The sequence below is a fragment of the Danaus plexippus genome, chromosome 11 (genome assembly GCF_018135715.1).
Source record: "Danaus plexippus chromosome 11, MEX_DaPlex, whole genome shotgun sequence".
Taxonomy (NCBI): Eukaryota; Metazoa; Arthropoda; class Insecta; order Lepidoptera; family Nymphalidae; genus Danaus; species Danaus plexippus.
The window spans coordinates 3,912,945-3,934,136 of record NC_083544.1 but is presented as its reverse complement, the minus strand read 5'-3'; the positions used below and the strand labels follow the sequence as shown (position 1 = coordinate 3,934,136).

At 28.9% G+C, this 21,192-nt stretch overlaps 1 protein-coding gene across 6 annotated transcripts in view; it reads right to left on the bottom strand.

Moving 5' to 3' along the window:
• Nucleotides 1–21,192, bottom strand: part of LOC116765445 (cAMP-specific 3',5'-cyclic phosphodiesterase) — a 225,138-nt gene that overhangs the window by 96,468 nt on the left and 107,478 nt on the right. The window contains exons 1-2 of one of the 6 annotated variants that reach the window (XM_061521862.1): nucleotides 6,329–6,530; nucleotides 4,879–5,157 (exon numbers count right to left, since the gene is read on the bottom strand). The exons of 2 other annotated variants lie outside the window; for them this stretch is intronic. In XM_061521862.1, coding sequence (XP_061377846.1) covers nucleotides 4,879–5,030 — 152 coding nt within the window. In that variant the 5' untranslated portion in view covers nucleotides 5,031–5,157; nucleotides 6,329–6,530. Of the gene's footprint in view, nucleotides 1–4,878; nucleotides 5,158–6,328; nucleotides 6,531–11,873; nucleotides 12,083–21,192 lie in introns of those variants that run through there. 3 more of the 6 variants (XM_061521861.1, XM_032654874.2, XM_032654875.2) reach the window with 3 other exon arrangements.

Here is a 21,192-nt window from a genome sequence, read left to right as displayed (position 1 = left end):
AAAATCGAAGTTGATTCAATTCATGCCTCTAGCTAGATTCATAGTTTTAAATTACCATATTTGTGTCTTCAAATCCTAAAAGACACAATATTCAAATTCATATCCCGAACAATAAGACGATGTGTTATAACAGTATTAAGTTATTATTTCCAACTCACTACAGTCTAAGAGACCTGCGCTTAATTTGAGACATAAATTTCATAAGAGTTTTTGGTGATCTAGTCTCTATAAGCCGCAATAATAATTGCTTAGTGGGTATGCTTCTTGTTTGTAACACTTACTAAAATTCAACCTATAACAAAGATTTCACTAACACTTATATTATAAATACTAAATTTACAAAAATCATATCAAATATCACTGGTACTGCTGCTGCAAAGTACAATCTCTTATCAATCAAGAGTTATCTTGCCAATTACCTCTGGAAACTGTCGCCGGACTGCATAAAGAGAGTAAGTATCAGTAAAATATTCTATGGACATATTGTGCTAGCCACAAGATCGTCGAATTACTAGTTGTACCCAAGGAGAGTAGAAGGCGTCCTCTAATAGTTACAGTTACCCGTCCTCGGAATTCATTTAGATAGTTATCTTTTTAGGGTTAAAGAAAATGTACATATTTCCCAACGAGAGTCGTTTTTTTACTATGTGCCCTATCTAATGTCCATGTAATGACACTAGAATTTCTGGTACCAGCGAGAACCAAACATTTCAAATGTATTTTATTCACGCTAAAAGTTCAGTTGGACATCGAAGTAAAAAGAAAAGTGATTATAAAACCTTTCCGTTAGGAAAGAGATGCCGGAAAGAAGTCAGAGGTCCTGACGTCACAATAAATACGATTTTTACAAAATAAAGGCTACACAATGTCAGAATCTTCGCTATCGAAGAGTAAGTCCGCGTTATTGCTAGTTACTCTAATGTTATGTGGCCGGCATTGCTATTTTTCGTTTATATAAACGATCTATTTTCTAAAAACCGTTCTAAAAAACTCAGACTTCCCTTAGGGCCAAACTTGAAAAGGTACATCATTGCGTACTGTATTTTAAGCGCCACACAAAACCAGAATACAATACATTTTTAATTTGATACGTTATGGTGTTATATTGGTCCCAAATTAATTTTATTTAAACTAAATACAATCAGAGGACATGAGAAATGAAGGTGTCCCCGTGAGTATAGATAAACGTCATATTTCTCTCAACTTTTATAAGTTTTCGGATTTTCTTTTAGGATGTTACTAGGTCTTTGCTTAAAATCTGTTATGGTTTTTGAAATAATATCGTCCTAATAATAGACGGACGTTTTGTAAGTCAATCAATCATTGACCCAAGCCATCTTTATCAGTACTGTTAGTTATCATTGCGTTTTGAAACTGAGGCAATAAATCTTAAATGTGACTGTAGATATAAATGGAGCCAAGATATACAAATAACAGAGAAACTTCGTAAGCAATTGAAATATGTTTAATTAATTATAACATGAGTCATAACCAGGTTTAGATCATTAAAATTGATTCCATTGAATTAGTATTCAAAAATATTAAATCAAAAATGAATGGATTTGAAGGGGACTTAAACTAGTGAGATTCAAGTAAAAATTGGATTTTAAATTAATTTTTATTATGAAGGTATGTTAAATAAGATATAAAACATTGAGATACGAATGTTTATCAATAAATTGTAATTGACTGTTGATTTAGACAAACAAGCAAGACGACGCGACGTTGCGTCTATATCCGTGAGGGCACCATGCCAAAGCCCCGGGAAGTGTCACCTGAAATTTTCGCCTGGTTGACGCATTACGCATTCTTCTCAGTTATGCCTATCGAAACAAAGTGCTCCAAATAACTGCTCGATTCACTGAAGCGGTATTCGCTCGGTTCAAGCGCCAAAATCCTCCAAACATTATGATAACGACATTACATACCATAGCATAAGCGTACGTCGCTGTCTACTACTATTTCATTTCAAAACAATTTAACGTACTCTCGTAAAACTTATTATATATATAGTTTAATAAGCCATAGCCACAACATACCCATAGCTATAACAATCTAGACACAAAACTATTGTCAGTAGACTTAGATTTAATTTCAACTCCCGTATCGTATAGGTACTCTTGTTTTGTCTGAGTTAATTGTAATACTGAAGATAAAATTTGTTATCATTAACATTCATAGAGTTTTTGTTTATATAAAGACCTATGTCTGAAATTGTAAATGATTGCGATTAACATAATCAAAGATTTCAGAACTCAGCATTCAATTTCAACACATATTATATGTTTTGCTTACAATTTTATACACGTATATTAGAAATACATTGTGACAATTCGTTTTGATTTGATATTGTACAGTGGACAATACAATCAAATAAAATATTTTAAATTTACTTCACTAACACTTAAAAACCTATTTACCTAAACACTTATTAAGTACACGAAATAATTGCGTTCCTCATTGTAGTCGACCAGCTTATTATTTAAGCAAGATCGTGTTGAATATAAATTCTGTTTGTAGTATTCCGTAATAACAATAATGACTGAAAACAGATCTCATAGGGATATACTTCCGTGGAATAAATTTTGTATCAAATAGCCTTAATTTAGAGATGTTTGCATTTGTATAAAGGTCAAGGTTACATCATCAAGTATATTGTGTTGATGAAAGAGATCCTTCGTAACGTAATGGCGTACTATGAAGGTTGAGACAGCACGATAATCTTGGGGTTTAGTGCTAAGTTGAATTTATAAGTCCAGTCAAAGGATATGTCATCATAGCGTTGAACTTTGGAGGAGAATTTACTTATAACATTGTTTTGTGATGCAGTCCTCTCTTATAAGATCAAGATAATAAGTCCGGTCATTTTAGAACAGACATCAAATGGGTCCTCAGTTTTTGTAAATAAGTTGTGTATAACACAATGCGTTATTTATTTTATATTATTTGGTTTGTAAAATAAAGACCTAAAGGTCGTGTTACATTCGTAAATAAAAGAAATTTATGTATTGCTGATTACAATTATGTAAATATATATATGAGTGAAAAAATTTAATTTTAATTCCAAACATACCACAATTGTACTAATTTACCCAAATAAAACCGCGCCTTAGGCGAGTATTAAATGAAAGTGAGTGGAGAAATACAAGATCTACACAACAAATTAATTTCAAAGATTGTTTGAAGCTATGTGTATATGTAGGAAGTGTTGTAAAACTCTCGACAGCAAAGAAAAATTTTATGCTGGAATTTTATAACTTTCATATTTCACCGCAAACATTTTGAATACGAGTAAGATTTTAAGAAATAATTAGGTTTGGATTTGAACTGCAGTTTGCATGTATTTTTTAACAAACAAAAATAATGTTATAATATTCATTTATATTTAATTATAACTGTAAATATAAGTATAGTATATTAGGGAGATTTATTATAGAATTAACTGCAAAAAAATTAATATATACTACATAATGAAGACAAAAAAATACTTTCTACTTTTATTATTATACTTATGTATAAAAAAGTTCACAAAATTTATAAAATTTAACAAAATCGATAGAGCATGGCAAATAAATATTTTTTTTACATTATTTAATATGAAATAAAGTTGAAAAAACATTCCTATTTAACAAATTAACATTAATAGTATTATACTATTAATTTTCCTGTTTCATACGAAGCATAAAAGTTACGAAGATTGTTCAAGAGCGCGCATACGAGCTAGTTAACCTTGTAGTTCAAAGTTTGTGCTCGTATAAGTGATTATGTAATGTGCATGGTTGAATAAAATGAAGAAAATCCGTATAAACTTTGAATTTCCCACGAGGAGATTAAACGTTTGGCACGAGATTTTCCATCTTAAATGTTAAATTAACACCATTATATCTCGCATATTGTAAAATTTGCATTAACCTTAAAGAACAGTTTGTTCGCTTTGTTTGAGTCGTATTTTTATTTTCATTATGATATTATTTTCCTTGAGAATATAAATATATACAGTAAAAACAAATATACGAAGTCGCGTTGCCAGATGTCGAGAAGATTTTTTTTGTGTAGAAAATATGTCTGCAAGGGTGGTTTACTTAAGTAATATTGAAGTGAACATCTCTATATACCTAATATATTTGAAGGTTAAGTAAGGTATAGCCAGTCGAATTTATAAAATATTTTAGGTAAACAGAAGATAATATTTGTTTATTCAGAATAAATATTTAGGTAAAGTAAAGTTTCTGAACTTGGTTCTACTTTACATTAGCTCGGATTGTTTTGTAATACAAAATTTCCCTTGAGCCATTTATAATTCTTTTATTACTTTTCGATAAAAATATTAGAAAATGGTTTATTATTTAAGAGGTTCTTTTTAGAGTGACTGTTAGTTTTTGTTCCATGTACACTTTTAAATTTCATTGTTTGAAATTTTGTTAGTAACAGCTTTTTTGTATAAAACGTCGGCTATAGGACGGTATAAAAAAAAATATACTGAAAAATCGAAACAATAAACCTGACAAAATTACCCTTCTCACTGTTATTTTCAAATCAATTTTAGTGGTGAAAGTTGAAAATCGACATTTGAAAATTCAAATGCAAATTGACTGTATTCAGGCTTTAGAGCAGACAGTTTGAACCATTCAGCTACCGAATACCCACTCACCTCATGCATACTCTAAATGGCATCCTTTAGAAACTATGATTATATTTTTTGTTCGCATTCCCAGCGTACAATTTCTTTTAAAATCTTTTATTGTTTCAAACTAAAAAAAAATTTTAATGATATCATCAATATAAATGAATAACATCATTTTTTCAAATTTTTCTTGTATAATATGGATAAGCTAAACATAATTTCAAAACAGTGCCATCTATTGGAAAGTAACTCACCTAGTTTCGGAGCCGACTACAGTCCAGCCCCGCCTACGTCTTACGGCGCGCACTTCGGCTGAAACTACGCGGTCGCGGGTGCGGCGGTGGCGACTCACGTTTGAGCCGAGGAGCGCGGTGGCGCCATCTTCGAGTTCAGCGATTGGTAACATTGGGAACGAAGTTTGAAAATCGAGTTTCAATTGATTGTTGAAAAGAAAGGTAGATGTCGACACTTTCACATTTTTAGTAATTATTTATCATTAAAAGTAAAGTAGCTATATAATTTATTACAACAATCTGTTGTTTAAGTATTTTAAAAATATAGTACAATTTCAAATGTAAAATATTTTAGTATTTTTCATTTGACATAGAATTCGCGTTTTGGTGCACAAAAATTCAACTAACTATTTCAAAGTGGTTGTATCTGAAAGTATTTTATTTTGTTGCAAAATTATTTTATTTTGAAATACGTTCTAGTGAAACCCGTTGAATATAAACGTGGCGTTTAAATATATTTTTAAACATTTTAAACTTTGTACACAAATCAACCACAGCTTTACGTCAAAGGTTCTAATTCCAAGGCTTATTCATATTTTAAATTATTACTTAAATTTATTAATTATAGCTAAATTTGTAGTAGAAATGAATTGCGTTACTGCAATTGATTTAATTTTCGTTTCAATTCATCCTTTTAATGTTTTTTAAGTAACAAGTCTACGTTCTCGCTTATAAGTATGATATTCAAAAATATTTAATCAAAAAGTAACTTAAAATATATGAATTTCTCTTTATATATACATGGTATTTCAAAATAAGTGAACTATAAAAGAATTGCGGTATTAATTGAAATCAAAAAAAATATTGAAAAAGGAGTGTTATATTTTTTTCTATATTGATTCCGGATTATGTAAAAAAAATATGTATCGTTTGTATTATAATATTGATAGTATTTTTTATTATATTTTATTAAACCGTTTATTCTTTATGTCTCTATCGATCACATATCCAACAAAGTATCAACGCGTTACTCTACTCATGAAACTGTCATTATTTTCTCCCGATAATCCTCAGTTTATTTTAATCTATTATAAACTTATCGTTTAAAAACAGCTTTAAAAGTTGCGTCATTAAAAATGCAAACTGTTTGTTTCAAACTAACTCACTAGAGTGAAACTTTTTGGACTAGCATTAAAACTAATGATGTTCCTTTGTAACATGGAACCGTTTTACCGTTTGTAATTTTCTTTTTCGCATCCATAGATTAACAGTTATTTTTTAATAATCATATAGCAATTGTGAATTCGATTATCTGTAAATTTTATATACAATTAAAATTAAAATATTAAATGTAGCTTTTCCATTTTGTTTCCCTAAAACTGTCTGTAATATAATTCGCTCTTTGCTATTTCTATGATGTTATAAATGTATTTTAAAGTGCTTATACATAAATATACATGTATAAACTCACGTTATTTACTTGCTACTTTACTTTTAATCAATTATATCACTTAATTCACTGTCACAATAACACAAACTGATACTAGAACACCGAAAAGGCAAAAGAAATAATATCTTTTATAAAAGTTTCGATAAATAAATCAAATTATATCAATATGTTTTGCAATTTAATTTAATGTGTATGTGAGAGCGTGATACGTTCGCGTGCGACTTGGCGCGTAAACTGCAAACCATCGAGATCCAAAGCGTTGACATTATCTTCGAAATTATTTCTGTGAAAATTAAAGAAATATTGACACTAATAACTCTCCGTCTGTCAGTCAGTTTCCCAAATGATGCGTGAAATATTCGAAGCTAATCGAAAAAAGTTGTCGCTTTATGACTCATTTAACTGGAATGTAATATTTATCATTTTGTTAAATTCACACGGGTGTAAAAATGTAACTTTTTTATTCTATTTATAAAGTATCCGCTTTATGCCACGAGGTCGCATCTGTGTTATCGTCAAAGCAAATGGAAATTGAAAATGCAGTGGTCCCTGATAACACTTTCATGAGCCGATGTCTCTACAATATATTATATGAAAAATCTGTTGTAATGAAACTTCCCGTCCCATATCTAAAACTGATGTTTTAAATTCCGGTAACTTCTTCGGTTATTTGGTTATATTACCAGAGTAAAAAGTAACATATTGTATGTTCTATAAAATATGATTAAAATAAAGATATTATATCGTCTAAGCGCGGGTTGTTTACGCACACCGAAGACCAGAATAGCTAGTGGCAAAGATTCAAATATGTCGCAGTATCCTAAACTTCGACTCAGTTTCTCATAATGTCATAATAATTTATTTGATATTCGGAAATAGCTGAAATAATTATTTGTTTCATTTCAAATCATATACGGGAAATTACAATCATGTCTCTATAACGTCTGAAATTTTTCTATGGCACTTAAAATTGTTAAAAAACACGTGGCATTGTTTAAGTGCAGCATTGTTTACTCACGACGAAATTCATCAATAGTTGTTTTGTATTTAATTGCCATATTTTATAAATCTTAAAACAAATGGCTTGCCAAGAATTCGCATTACATTTCAGCGAAGATTTTATAAAAACTCAACACTTGTTAAACGTGAAAACATTGGAGTTGTGTTTTTCTGACAAATGAGTATTGAACTTTTGGCTAGAAATGTTCTCATATTTTGAATAATAATTAGATTCTGCGTAGTGTTTTGTTCAAGTTTTTTTTTTGTTCTTATCACAACAAATTATACAAATCTAATACAGAACGAAATTTTGTTAGAGACTTTCCTAAAACAAGGGTAAGACGAACGGCAGTTTGGTATATAAACAAAGACTCTTAAATTTACTTTTTAAACTTCATTCATTTCCAAAGTCTAGTTTCACCTTTATTCTATATTGAATAGTGATTTCTAAATCGATTAAAACTTTTAAATTGTACAGATTTTTATTTAGCTTTGAAGAGGAGTAATCTATATATTTATTTATATTTATTTATATTTAAACACTAACTCAATTCCTCTTTAAAACCATACGTTATTTAATCTATTACAAAAATATTGAACCGAAATTTAATAAATGATACTTATTGATCAAATTTATATCGATAAAATCAATAAATAAATCCTTTGAGCTCCCGGTAACGGTTAATAAATCCAATTACTTAGGTTAAGCCTTGTCATATTGAATGTTATTTTTTTATATGGAAAAACAAACTTGCTGAAACATTTTATTCGTATAAAATAAAAATTCATTTTAACAGTTTAGGAAAATTTTTAGGACAAAGTTTAAAATTTTGTAATAAAAACAATGTTAGTTTTATTTAATTATATTATCCTTATATATGATTGATGTTCTAATACTTCTTTTGTAATCCAGACTTGAAGATGTTAAAAAGAAATTCTATCAAGCAACATGGTGGTATCCAACTTACTAAACCTCATCTACATATGGGAGAGATATAAGCAGTTACTTGAAATGGGATCAAAGTGAAGAGATTAAACAAACTTGTATGACCAAAACTTAATCCTAATAATATTACAAATGCGAAAGTTTGTGAGGACGCTTGGATATTTGTTGCTCTTCCTCTGAAAAACCTTCAAACAGATTTTGATGAAACTTTTAAGTAATGTAGCTTCTGAATGGAATAACATAATGGTTTAATTGTAATATTTTATTCCATATGAAGTATTGTTGAAGTATAGATACATTTATGATTTCTGTCAAACCAAATACAGTAAATCATTCGGACGAAGCCACTAACATATAATTTCATGGTGTTTGTCAAAAAAAATATCATATACTTTATTTAAATATAGACTTTTTAGGTAATTATTGTTTATCTGCTTCATTCTTTTTAATAGTTTAGGATATTACAAGGGTTCTTTTAAAAATGAGTAGCAGAGTGTGAGTAAAAATTAGAGGTAATTTAAAAAAAAAAAGAACGTCACTGGAACAGGCACTGTTCTATATGTTCTAACTAGGACCATTAACTCGTTATGTCATTCCGAGATCTGAACATCGAAATAGTGATTGGAATTAGAGTGTTATTTCCTTTATCAAGAATTGCTTCATTTCCCAACGCTCGTGACGGCTTGATTGTTCTTCTAATTCCTATTAATATGACCTTTCCGTGGATCTTATCCTATTTATCTTATTATAAGCTGTCCGTAAATCAGAATTTTTAGGAGTGAATTAGGATTTAATCTAGAACATATGGAGAGATGTACTAGGAATATAATAAATCACAATTGAGGTATTTGGCGCGGCGTTTAGAAATGACATAAAACTTTATGCATGAATTGTAAACAATGGAAATGTCTACTGTATCTGCCTTTACAATGCAGAATTTATGTAGGTTTGTGTCAAAATGTTATGATTAATGCAGGGGATGAGAATATAGCACATTGCAAGTGTCTGGGTAAATTACGCCACTACATATGTTTGTAACGAACAGCAACTTCTAAATAATACATGACAGAAAACTCAAGACAATAGTTGAGGTGACGAAGACGTCTCCGCAGTCGTCATTGTGTTGCAAATTACCCGTTACAGAAATACTCATGAATATTAACCAAAATTAATTGTTCTAGGATGTCTATTCGCTGAAAACACTTTTACAATACAACCACGACATAACTGACTGACTTGACTTATTGCAATTGCTAAATAGAGATATACAAATGTATTTTAAGAGTGTTGACAATACATACAAAATGTGTTTAGAAATAATTATGGCTTACTTTACCAGATAATGTATATCGAAAAATTGCTTTGAGATATTCATTGAGATTCAAAAAGGGGATGGTAGGAATTTAACCTGAATACGTGGCAGTGGTGTGTATTGATTAATTCAGATTTGTGGCATTTCATTGCGCGCTGGCTTCGATTTTGGGTTATCTCTCTTGAGAGTCCCAATGTTCTAATTCCAACTTGAAATTAAGTTAAAATCAAGGTAAGTAATAGCAAAACAGTTTAACGTGGGATGTGATAATTGTCACAATGTTTATTAGAGGTACAAACTTCTGACGTTAAGATGGTAACTGGCTACACCTCTGTCCACATGTGTCCCGTGTACTCCATGTGTGGTATTGCTCTTTACGGCCTATTGGGATTTAGAAAGGACATGGAAGAAACAATAGAATTACGATTCGAGATTGGGTAGTGGAATTTATAGCTTCTGGAACTTACATCATGGAAGGGAAAATACTCGTATCAGCTACTACACTATCTTCTGTAAGAAAATAGTAAACAGTAATAAATACGAACTGCATTCTGAAGATCAAATCTATTCAACCACCAAAAGTACAATTTTATGTATATTACTAATTATCAGTAAGTTATACTTATTCTTCCAAGACCTTTAATTTTTTTGCGTCGTTAAAATGTATATCGAATAAATACGTGAAATTTTAAGAGTACCTTCACTCTGTCATGATGACGGATTTAGTACAATCTAGTATTAAACGTACTTTGAGTTGTTATAATGTTATTTTAAGTTGGTTTGAAATGTAATGGAATTGTAATGTTTATGCTTTGATTTACTGTGTCTAAGATTTTATACTTTAAGGTAATGACATTTGATATTTCATCTGCTGATTATTGGAGTTCTTCGAGAATAAGGTTTGTTTATTTGGTCAAATGCAAATGTAATACGTAGCCTTCAGATTAAGATTGATTTCAAAGTAACTTTTACCTTAAAATTTAATTCAATGATTAATACATCTTCTTGTCATAAATTACCAAGACATTATTAAGGTGCAATTAGCTATACATCCGTAGAATGTTTAAATTTTTATATATTTATTATATATCTCGTACATATGAATTAATTTATATTGCAATGGTTTAATGTTTGTACATGGACTGTAATGATATATTCACAGATATGTTGCTAAAAGGCTGACTTAAAATGTACTTTTTATTAATTGGTAATAAAACCTTTCCACGTTAAAAGTCGGCAGCAGTTTTAAGATAACATTAAGTAAATAAATCAAATTAGAAGTAAAAGAAACGAATAAGATGAATATTAACCTGAAATGAAAATATTTTTGATGTCATATTACACAAAAAACTTTTCATTACATAATGCTGAAAACGAAAAAAAAATCTTTATATGGTCGTGTAATAAAATGTTATCATTAGTGTGCGAAACGGCTCGAACAAAAACGAGCAATAAAGTTGGATACCAAGCGCCATGTTTCTCCATATGTTTGGCTGCCCGGAAACCTTCGCATCGGATGAAACAAAATAAATGAACTCTATCCCTAATATTAGCTAGGGAAACAACGATTTGTTGTTCTGTTCGGAGCTTTGTCGTTCCCATTTGGGTCACAAATTGATACATTCCCAACGTAAATAAATGTTTTTTTTTTAAATATACAACAGTATAATAAATTAAGACAACATTTTGTCTTGTTTTTGTTAAAGTTTTAAAAAGTTTGTATTTGTTATATCATCGAGTCATGTGAAGGTATTGTTGTAGTTTTTTTTTACAATAAAAGTAACCTACCTACTCTTGGTTTAAATATATTTTGATATCCCCTTTTGCCAACGAAGTGTACTTTTAAAATTTCCTATGTGTAGTTATTGCATATAAAACTAATAATGCGTGAATTTAGTACATAAATATAAAACGTCCCTTTTTGTGATTTTTGTTTAAAAAGAAGTTCAGACAAATACCTTTTTCAACCATTTGTGGTAGTTACAAATGTCTATCGTAGGTAAAATTTTGTTGGTGTGGTGTTTTTAACCAGTTTACCTCAGAGGTACCTAGAGTTCAGTACGAAAATAAACATGGCTCCCTAATAGCTCCTGGCTTTACAATAGATTAAACACAACATAAAATCGAGTTAGACATTCCAGATCTATCTTAGCATTACTTTATTTTATAACATCATTTTTTTTTAACTTGTTTGTTAAAACCGCCTATCTTGAGTTATGAATTATTAATCGAATCCAGTTTTCTAGATATAAATACATATATGAACGTGATATAAGGTTCGAATTTCCTGGTAATCAAATGGAACTTACCCGCATATCCAAGAGTGTCTTCGCCTTGGTATCGATGGTAATGTAAGCGCGAAGGGCGGCAAGGCTGCCGGGGTGTCCTCATCCACTGGAGCACCGCTGACGCGCACCTCGGGCACGCGGAGGTGACGATTCATGTTTTACAATAACTATATCACTTCATACCTTCATATTTACTTTATACCGACCGTCTTGAGCACGATTATTACACACTACACAACATTGATTTATGAAACAACGATGGAATGTGCACTTAAATCGATGTATAATAAAATTTTAATTTCATTGTGTCATAAAATTAAAATTCCAAGAGTTTTTTAACCTTGAAACATTTATGACTATATGCCAAACATTGTTTGAGTGCTCTTAATATAATTGAAAATATAAAATAAGACGACCTCGATCCCATTCGACACTATTGTTGTGTGCTACAAACTCTCCTAATAAATTTTACGTTTCGAGAAAAAAATACCCAAATACAACCAGATACCAACATTCTATATGCAACAAGTGAGTGCAGCATTACATATATAGTAGAAGAAAGTATTAGGGTTCAGAAAGTGTATACAAAATACATAAGTTAGGCCAAAGACGCAACTGTTGGCTTTACGCCTAATACAAAACGTGACAACCCGCTGTCTAATATATTTCACGTCAAGTCGTAAAAGTAAATATGCATTAAAGATCAGGTATGCGTGTAACAATTTATTTACATTGTTGTAATAGAATCGTATTTTATTTCATTACGATTATTGATAAAAAAAAATTACTGTCTATGTTTAATCAGTAACTAAGTAAGTATTAAGTATTGTATGTTCTTCTATGTTAAAATTTTTGTATTGCCGTAAATATTCTGATGGTGCAATTAACTCAAACGAAAGGTGATAAAGCGGAAAGGTTTCTTAATGACTTCCAGGGGATTATTAATTATTTCATTTAAAAATTGACATTAAGCGGTTATTTTAACTATAATTTGTGAAATCTATATTGTAATTTAGTAAAAAAAATACCATAAAATTTTAGAATATTGTTTTTAAAAAAGGGTGTGAAATGGATTGTACGAACGTTTTACGCCTAATGACACCGATTGTATGTAAAAGCAAATTAGGTAACTGCCCCTTTTATCCAACACTCTTTTTTACTCATCGGATATCTCGTATATATGCTATGTATAAAAATAAAAGAGAAACAAGTGTCCTATCAATCCTGTATTGATAAATAACAACACCAATTTTAATACAACATTGTATACCTAGTTTTCATTCAAGAATGATAATTTTTTTTAAAACAGTTTATCCAAAAAGACAACAAGAACCACTTAATTCGGAAGCCTGCCAAAATTTTCCGTTTGTTTAATAATTTTCAGAAGTGACCTTAACATTGTCACTCAAGTGTTCTGGCATGGATGGAGAGGCAATAAAAAAGGGGCACGATCGCAAATCGCAAAGTCGACCTTTGCGTGAGCGCCTGAAGACCATGCGCACGCACGAACTGTGTACATGCTATTTTAAGTTGACAGGCGCTGCCTTACCCTCGAGTTTATAAATTAAGTTTTGCAAGTAATTGACTCAGATTCTTATTTATTGCTTGTTTGCTTGTGTTATCCCTAATGCTTTGAAAGATTTATGGAGAAGGAGAATATTTGTTTTATAATTTATTTTTTCACTTAATAAAAGTTACGTATAAAGGTCAATAGCACAAGTGCGGAAGTATCAATAATGTGTATTTTCGTCAATCGTTTAATTGGCAGTTTCTATTCAACACACCTTCATAATCGTTTGCCATTATAAATTTTAAAAAGACGCTATACTTAAAAGGTCCAGTATTTCCAGGTTGTGACATCACACTAAGAATCATGGCTTATTCAAATTCCCAACCCGGCAAAATACATGGGAAATAAATTTTTAAAATACATTGCTTACAATTTAAGTGAAATTCTCTTTTATTATTATGTTGTATTAAGTTAATCCGAGTTTAATAATAATAACAATGTAACTGAACATATTGTGAAATAATTTATTTAATTAATTAAAAATAATAAAAAAAATATATAATTAAAGTTTAAATATTCATTGATACAAAACTATCCTGCTAAACAAAACATTACGTACACATAACACCTAACTTGACATTCAATAAAACAATTATCAAGGCTGTATAACAATTCGTATAGTCACCCTGACATTGCCTCGTTGACTTCGTGTCATAACAATATAAATACTAATAACCGAATCGAAAACTAAAGACTTTTATAAATGAATAAGCATCGTATCCCGATTCAATTTACATAACATTTCTTATATATAACATAATCTAATAAGATTGAATCCTGTAAACATTATTTTAGATTATCTTTAAATTGTTATTTGTTAATGTAAAAAAAGATTTTATGACACAAAACTGAACTACCGTAGTGATTTCTGCACAACAATGTAGATTACAGTCAGTGATAGAGCTGGCAAACTACTACTTAGTAGAAGTTTTGTAGTAGTAGAAGTTTTTTCAAACAAAAGTTAATAATTCAAGTTTTTACAATCTATAACAGTAATATTCAGTAATTAAAATTATATTAAGTAGGTCATAGATCACACGTATTAAAACAGGAACATCGTATCGAATTTATATTTAAAACTCTATTTAAGGTTAAATATAACTAAAACCTTTTTAAAACAGATGATTATTAGACGAGATAAAGGTGTTACATTTACATTAACCTGATAGCAACCTGGTACAGATTAGATAATCCCACTTATAGATGCTAAAGTTTGTTCATGTGTGCTATGACGTAAAAACATACGAACCCATACATAAATTATTATGTAAATAAACAGAGAATGCAATATAAGTGAGACACTATTTGATGTAAAATTAATTTAAGACCAAATTCAAAAATGAACGAAGTACCGCAAATGAAGTCTTATTATACTAATAAGAAACGCTATTATGTAGCTATAATTAATGATATTCGAACGCCCTGTGAGAATGTTTGGTGAAACCTAAACATTTATTTGCAATGAGAGATTGAAAGTTGAGTAAATTTGTTTTAATTTAAACATACATCTTCAGTTAATATTAGCGAAATTCGGGTATTTTTCTTTTTGGTGATAAAGTATTCTGGTGTTTGGATTCGAATGTTAAGAGTTAATAAAAAAAATTGATGCTAATGTTTATTTTAATTTATCATAAACAGTTTATATTAACTTAAAATTGCAGTGATTTTATGAAGATTATGCATTTAAAATAAGAAATGTACGTTTAAAATGAAGCTTTATTTAAATATGGTCAAGCAAAATACAGTCTTACGTACAGTTTGAGTGATTTTGTAAGTCCATCCATAAATTTGTGAATCCGTAGCTCACTAAACATTTAGAGTTTGTATTATACAGTTTTTTTACTTGGTTCTGATTTACCAATAATAATTGCAATTCAAAAAAAAAATGTTTCATAGATTTTTTTCTTTTAAAAGGTTTATTTGTGCATATTTGATAATTAATCAGTCTAAGTGCTACGTTGATTAAATGAATCGCGATATCTATGTTTATAATTAAAATTATAGAGGTCTTGGGTTCTACCCACGTGAATTACCACAAGCCCATTCCTACTGGAATAAATTTTATTAAAATTATCCTATTTTGTTTAATAATTGCTTTACCCTTATCTAAGAAAATGCCATATGTTTATTAAGTGTAAAGTTTTAATTAAGTTGTTTTATAAGCACTACGTATTTGGTGTGTTTGATTGTACAATTTTTTTTTTTGTTAATATATATAAAAGCGCAAGAGTCCAAGGGTAATGGCAGTTTTCTAATTTATGTGTACTTTAGCAACTAGATAACTGGAAATTCCAATCTTTTTTTGTTTTGACTTTTTATTATGTTTAATAAGACTGTGCAAATTTTCATTAATATGCTCGTTACGGACGAATTTTTCTCTGTCAAATAGTATAGCGCTAAATACACGGTTCTCACATAAAACTACCGTCTTTTGAAACTGGTTTCTCTTAACAAAACGGCAAGACGTAAATTGGACCAATCAATTTCATTTAATAAGCTGTCAAACAATAAAAAATACGACGATTCAAAAGTTTTACAAACGTATGCATGAACATTTTTGTTTCGAAATCAATATAACAAATTATAAAAAAATATATAAATAAATTATTAATATAAAATTATTACATTTCCCCAACTACATACTCTATCTGCAATAATAATATACTAAGTGGCGTAGGCAATTTGTAGAAATAAAATACAGAGTGTGTATTAGTTAAGGCAATTCATACAAATTCACGAAGCCACTATAATCCGAAATGGTGATACGAATAGCTATGGTTGCCATCAAAATGCCAAGCCCTCATTTTATTTTATCACCACGGACGCGTTGTATAAGAAATATGGCTAGTAATTTAATTTAATTCATTGGAAAAAAATTATAAATTAACTTTTGGTTTTAATACAGTGCATTTGTAACAAGAACTTTTTTAAGGTTTTTTCCATGATACAAAATGTAAAAGTGACTATTGATTTAGAAATTTGATGTTATGAGAGCTGGGTAGATATGTTAAGAGGGTAGTTGTTAGATCATTTTTATAGGCTCTAGATCTCCAACACTTATTTTTAGGCAGACCGCGTCTGCCACTCCAAAACTTTACTGCCCCATTTATCATGCGTGATCTATCACCCACTGATATAAACTCTTATTTCTATCTTCAAATAGTATTAGATTTTTTTGTGGAAAAAAACAGTAAAATTGGTTACTATTTGCACCGATAAGTTTATTCTAAAGTACACATTTTAAATAAAGTCTATCTAATTTTTTATGTATGTAATAACAATGTATTATTGTTCGATTTTGTTTTCTTTAGCCGAAAGATTTTACTTTACAAACCGCTTGCTTTATATTCTATTCTAAATTCAAATCATTAATGGAAAATGTGGCATAAATAATATTTTATTCAGAACCCTAATTTTCGAAATCGCTTACAATTTTCAACTCCACGTATGAATCGCTGAGACGGCTAATTCAAACACAGCCACTCCGATTTTTATCGTCAGAAGCAGAAGTCAATGTCACCTGATATATCGAACTGATAAATCTTAGTTAAAGCTGAATTTTCGTTTCAGATAGCGCGATAGACGTGGAAAATAGTTAATAGTATTTTGAACACAAAAATTGAGTTTATTTTATATATTTTATAAAGCATCGCGAATGGTTTTTTGTCCGAGATATACAGTTATAATTCTACATTAACTACATATGTACTTTTTGTGGTATGGTATACAAAATATTAATTTTGCAAAGATTATTGAAATTTATTATTCAGGTCCCACAAAAGCACGCAGTAATTTATAACAAGTAGTTAATTGATTATAATTTCAACCATTTCAAATTATAGCTTAAATTTCCCATTCCGTTTGAGTATTAATAAAAGTTTGTGTGATTTATTTTATATAAGTATTTATATTATTTATTTAATGTTTAGATTTTATAGACAAGGTAATAAAATTAGTTAGTAGTAAACCTTTAAGGATTGGTATTGTTTTAAAGCGTTTTTCTATAAACATCTTTAGCAACACTTAGATGTCATCAAATAAAATTTTAATAAAACCATTTAAGTTTTCTTTCGCATAATGTCAAGTTTCAATTCATAGTGTTATTTTTACTTAATTGAGGTGACTCCGAAAAATTTGAGTAATGTCTTAGTTGATTAACTATACCCGTCAAATATATCAGATACAAATCGTTTTGTTTCTTATGAATTTTTAAAAAGTATATTCCTGGCTGTTTGTTCACGATAATAAATTGATTTTCTTTTATTAAAAAACTTTATTGAAATAAATGTTTTTGAGACTGAAGAACGTATTTAACAATGTAGAGAATGTAGGAATCATAGTTACAAAGAGAGCGGAAGCAAAGATGCCTTTATTTGTGACTTCTATTTAATCTCGTTTCGTACTTCATTTGTAAATATAAGAATATTCGAGAAGCCATTTTATTAAGTAGATGGAAATGTATTTACTTTTTTCACGAACAACAGAGATTCCTTGCTAAATATATGCAAAAACTCGTTATTATCATTAATAATATTATTCTATCAAGGGTACGAGTGTGGCAAACAAACAATATAGTATTGACTTAAAACTCTTTAGTGAAATATTATTTATGAGACGAATTAAAACACTCTCATCTTTATTATTTATAGATGCTTAGAAAGTTAAAGTTATATATAAATATATTAAAGGAATATTAAACAATCTGTCCGAAAATTAGAATGAATCTGGACTTGAAAGTAACATATACAAGTATGTAAAGTTTATCAAATGATGTTGACATTAAGATAATGAGAACATTATTAAAATGGAAAATATAAAGGTATTCATTAAAAAAAGCCCACGTTAATATAATAGTGAGCGAGATTTATCAAAGAAAGACTGTATTAAGGTTTTTGTATGTAAAAGAATAAAAAGGTTCGTTTACAGGTTTTAAACAGAGCCGAGATGAGTTGGAACAACAAAACTTACATATATTCAATATTCTGGATCCGTAATTTAAAGAAAATAGCATATAGGTGATATAAATATATATTTATATATTTTTTTAATACAAAAAAATATGACTTATGAATACTATATCATGCTGTTCTCTACATTCAAAGACATTTGTTTTAATATATTTTTATCTGTATAGTTATAAAACGCTAACTGCATTGCTGTGAAATTTCATAGAATTCCGTCTCATTGTTTTAAAAATAGACACAAACATCCATCCATCCATCCGTCTTCACAGAAATTATGATTTGGTAAAGCGTAGTATTCTTCGTTTAAAATAATAACTTAGTATTTTTAACATTTATGTGTGCATAAAACTTCATGTAACATGCAATAAAGTTGTAATTGTAACGAACGAGTATTGCAATAACAAGAGGTCATTAAAACTGATTACTTCGTATGTGAATTGCTTAAATAATTCCATCATGCCATATTTTTAGAATATTTGTATTTGTCAAAACAGGAATATGTAGTCTCAGAACTATTTATAATATAGATATTTAACTGATCCCGTTAGATTTGGTTGATAAAAAGCGTCTTATGCGTAATTGAATATTTTAAACATAAAAAATTAATTCCAACTTCATAAATTTGTTTTCTCTAGCGTTGAATCATTAAAGTAGTATTGCAACTTATTATATTAATAAACATATTCTACTCAACTCTTTAAATAATAAAATAAAATAATAAAATGTATTTCTAATAATTCAATAAGAAGTTATCTTTTTATGTGTGCACAATTGTAACACAATCTATAGGTAATTACAGTGAATAAGGAAAAACACTGAGTCTACATTATTACTGATAAATTATTATATTTCCCTTTGTCATAAAACAAACTAAGGGACAAGGAGACTAGGTATTCCAGTTTAACAAACGTAATATATTGGCAAGATCTAATTACAACGATATTTATTTAACATACGAAATGAAATACAATAAAGCAGAAAATTTGTTAAGCAGAAATAAGAAATAGGAGTATCTTTAAGTACAAGGGTCTAAGTATGTTTCGTTTTATATGCTCATTAAGATTAGGAACATGCAATCATGTTCTCTCCGCAAATATGTGTTTTATGAACGTTGTGCTAAGCTAATTGCAATTACTAGTTCTGTTTCTGTAGTTTTTGTTTAATGACATATTCTTATTTCGATTTGGCTACAATTGAATTATAAAACAATATTTTATTATATATTTCTTTGTTTCTGCGAATCAGATATGATGTATTTAAGCTCTAATCATATTAAAGCATGATCAGTCATTGAATTGATATTTTTTTAAACCCTTATTTATTGTAATCAACACTATTTTAACGTCATAAGTTTTGATCTATTGTTAAAAGTTGTGGGTCATTTCAAAATAAATATAACGGGATGTGGTTTTGCAAGGTAAGTTGTTAAAAAACAATGCCATATAGTGTTGCTATTTGGTAATATTATATTGCAAACCTTCTTAGTTGTTTGTTATTGTATTGTTAACTTTGTCGGCAACGTTATTTGTATTATAATCGTAATGAATAATTTCCCTATGTTAATTAAAACAATGGATTGTTTATTATTCTTACGTAGTGCAACAAAGTTACCTACAATAGTTTATAAACACCTTTGTCGTAGGTAAATTTAACTATTACTCTTACAGTCCTTATGTTCTTGATTTCTTAGACAGCAATTTAAATATGAATTGCAATTCGCATAAAAATATTCTCGTCCCGATGTCCAAAAAAACCTTTGTGTTATAGCTCACGTGAAAAGGGAAATAGTTATTAATTCGTTACAAACTTTTTTATGTATGACCAAGCATAACTTTTTAATATGAAGTCTGATTTGTTTTAGAAAGGAAAAAGAACGGGGTCTACTTTGAAAGCGGTCTCGAATAAATTTGGAAAAAAAAATTGTAAGGATATGTAAAACAATTAATGGTTTATTGTTCACTCACTAACAGTTATTGTTGAACACGCATACATTTTAACTGAGAAATAAAATTAAAAAATATATATATTAATATGCAGTAGAGTATTATAAAATAATTACGGAACGGAATATCATTAAATAATAAAATACGCTATAATTTAATAACGAAACAATTGAGAAGAAAAACATTGAAATCGATTATATTAAACTTTTAAATTTGTTTACTAAATAGTATAATCATAACTTTTGATTTTTAATCAGTTCCAAACATTCAATTAATTAAGATGATTAAAAAATGTACTTTAAATTCAAGGAAAAAACCAGATCGTATAATGCTGAGCTACCAGCACGTTTTACGTAAATAATTTACTTGTTTGGATGCCTCTCGAAATTACATATATCTATGAAACTGTTTCAAGAACTTCATTTTGAAGGCTTACTCTAAAAGAATTTATTTTTCCGTTCAGTTTCTTCGTTGATTACTTTATTTTTATAAAATAGTTTTTATAACGTAACTATATGTCTGTACATCATTCGATCAAAAATATATTCACTTTTTAAAATCATTAGGTATCACGTATTTTATAATATTATATTACACATAAAATAAAACTGACAAACAAAATAAACATTCGATAAAAATCTAATTTCAACAAATATTATTACATGTTAGGAGGTCAACTGCTAGATAATGCTACATCACTAAATTCGTCAGTTATTTATGCATTATTTAAGTAGCAGAATAAAGATTTAATAAATAATTGAAGCAAAACAATATTGAACTAGATAAATTTGAATTTAATCAGATTTTATTTAAATTACAATTTTGCTCTCTCTGCATTTGGATGCTTGTCATACATAGTATTC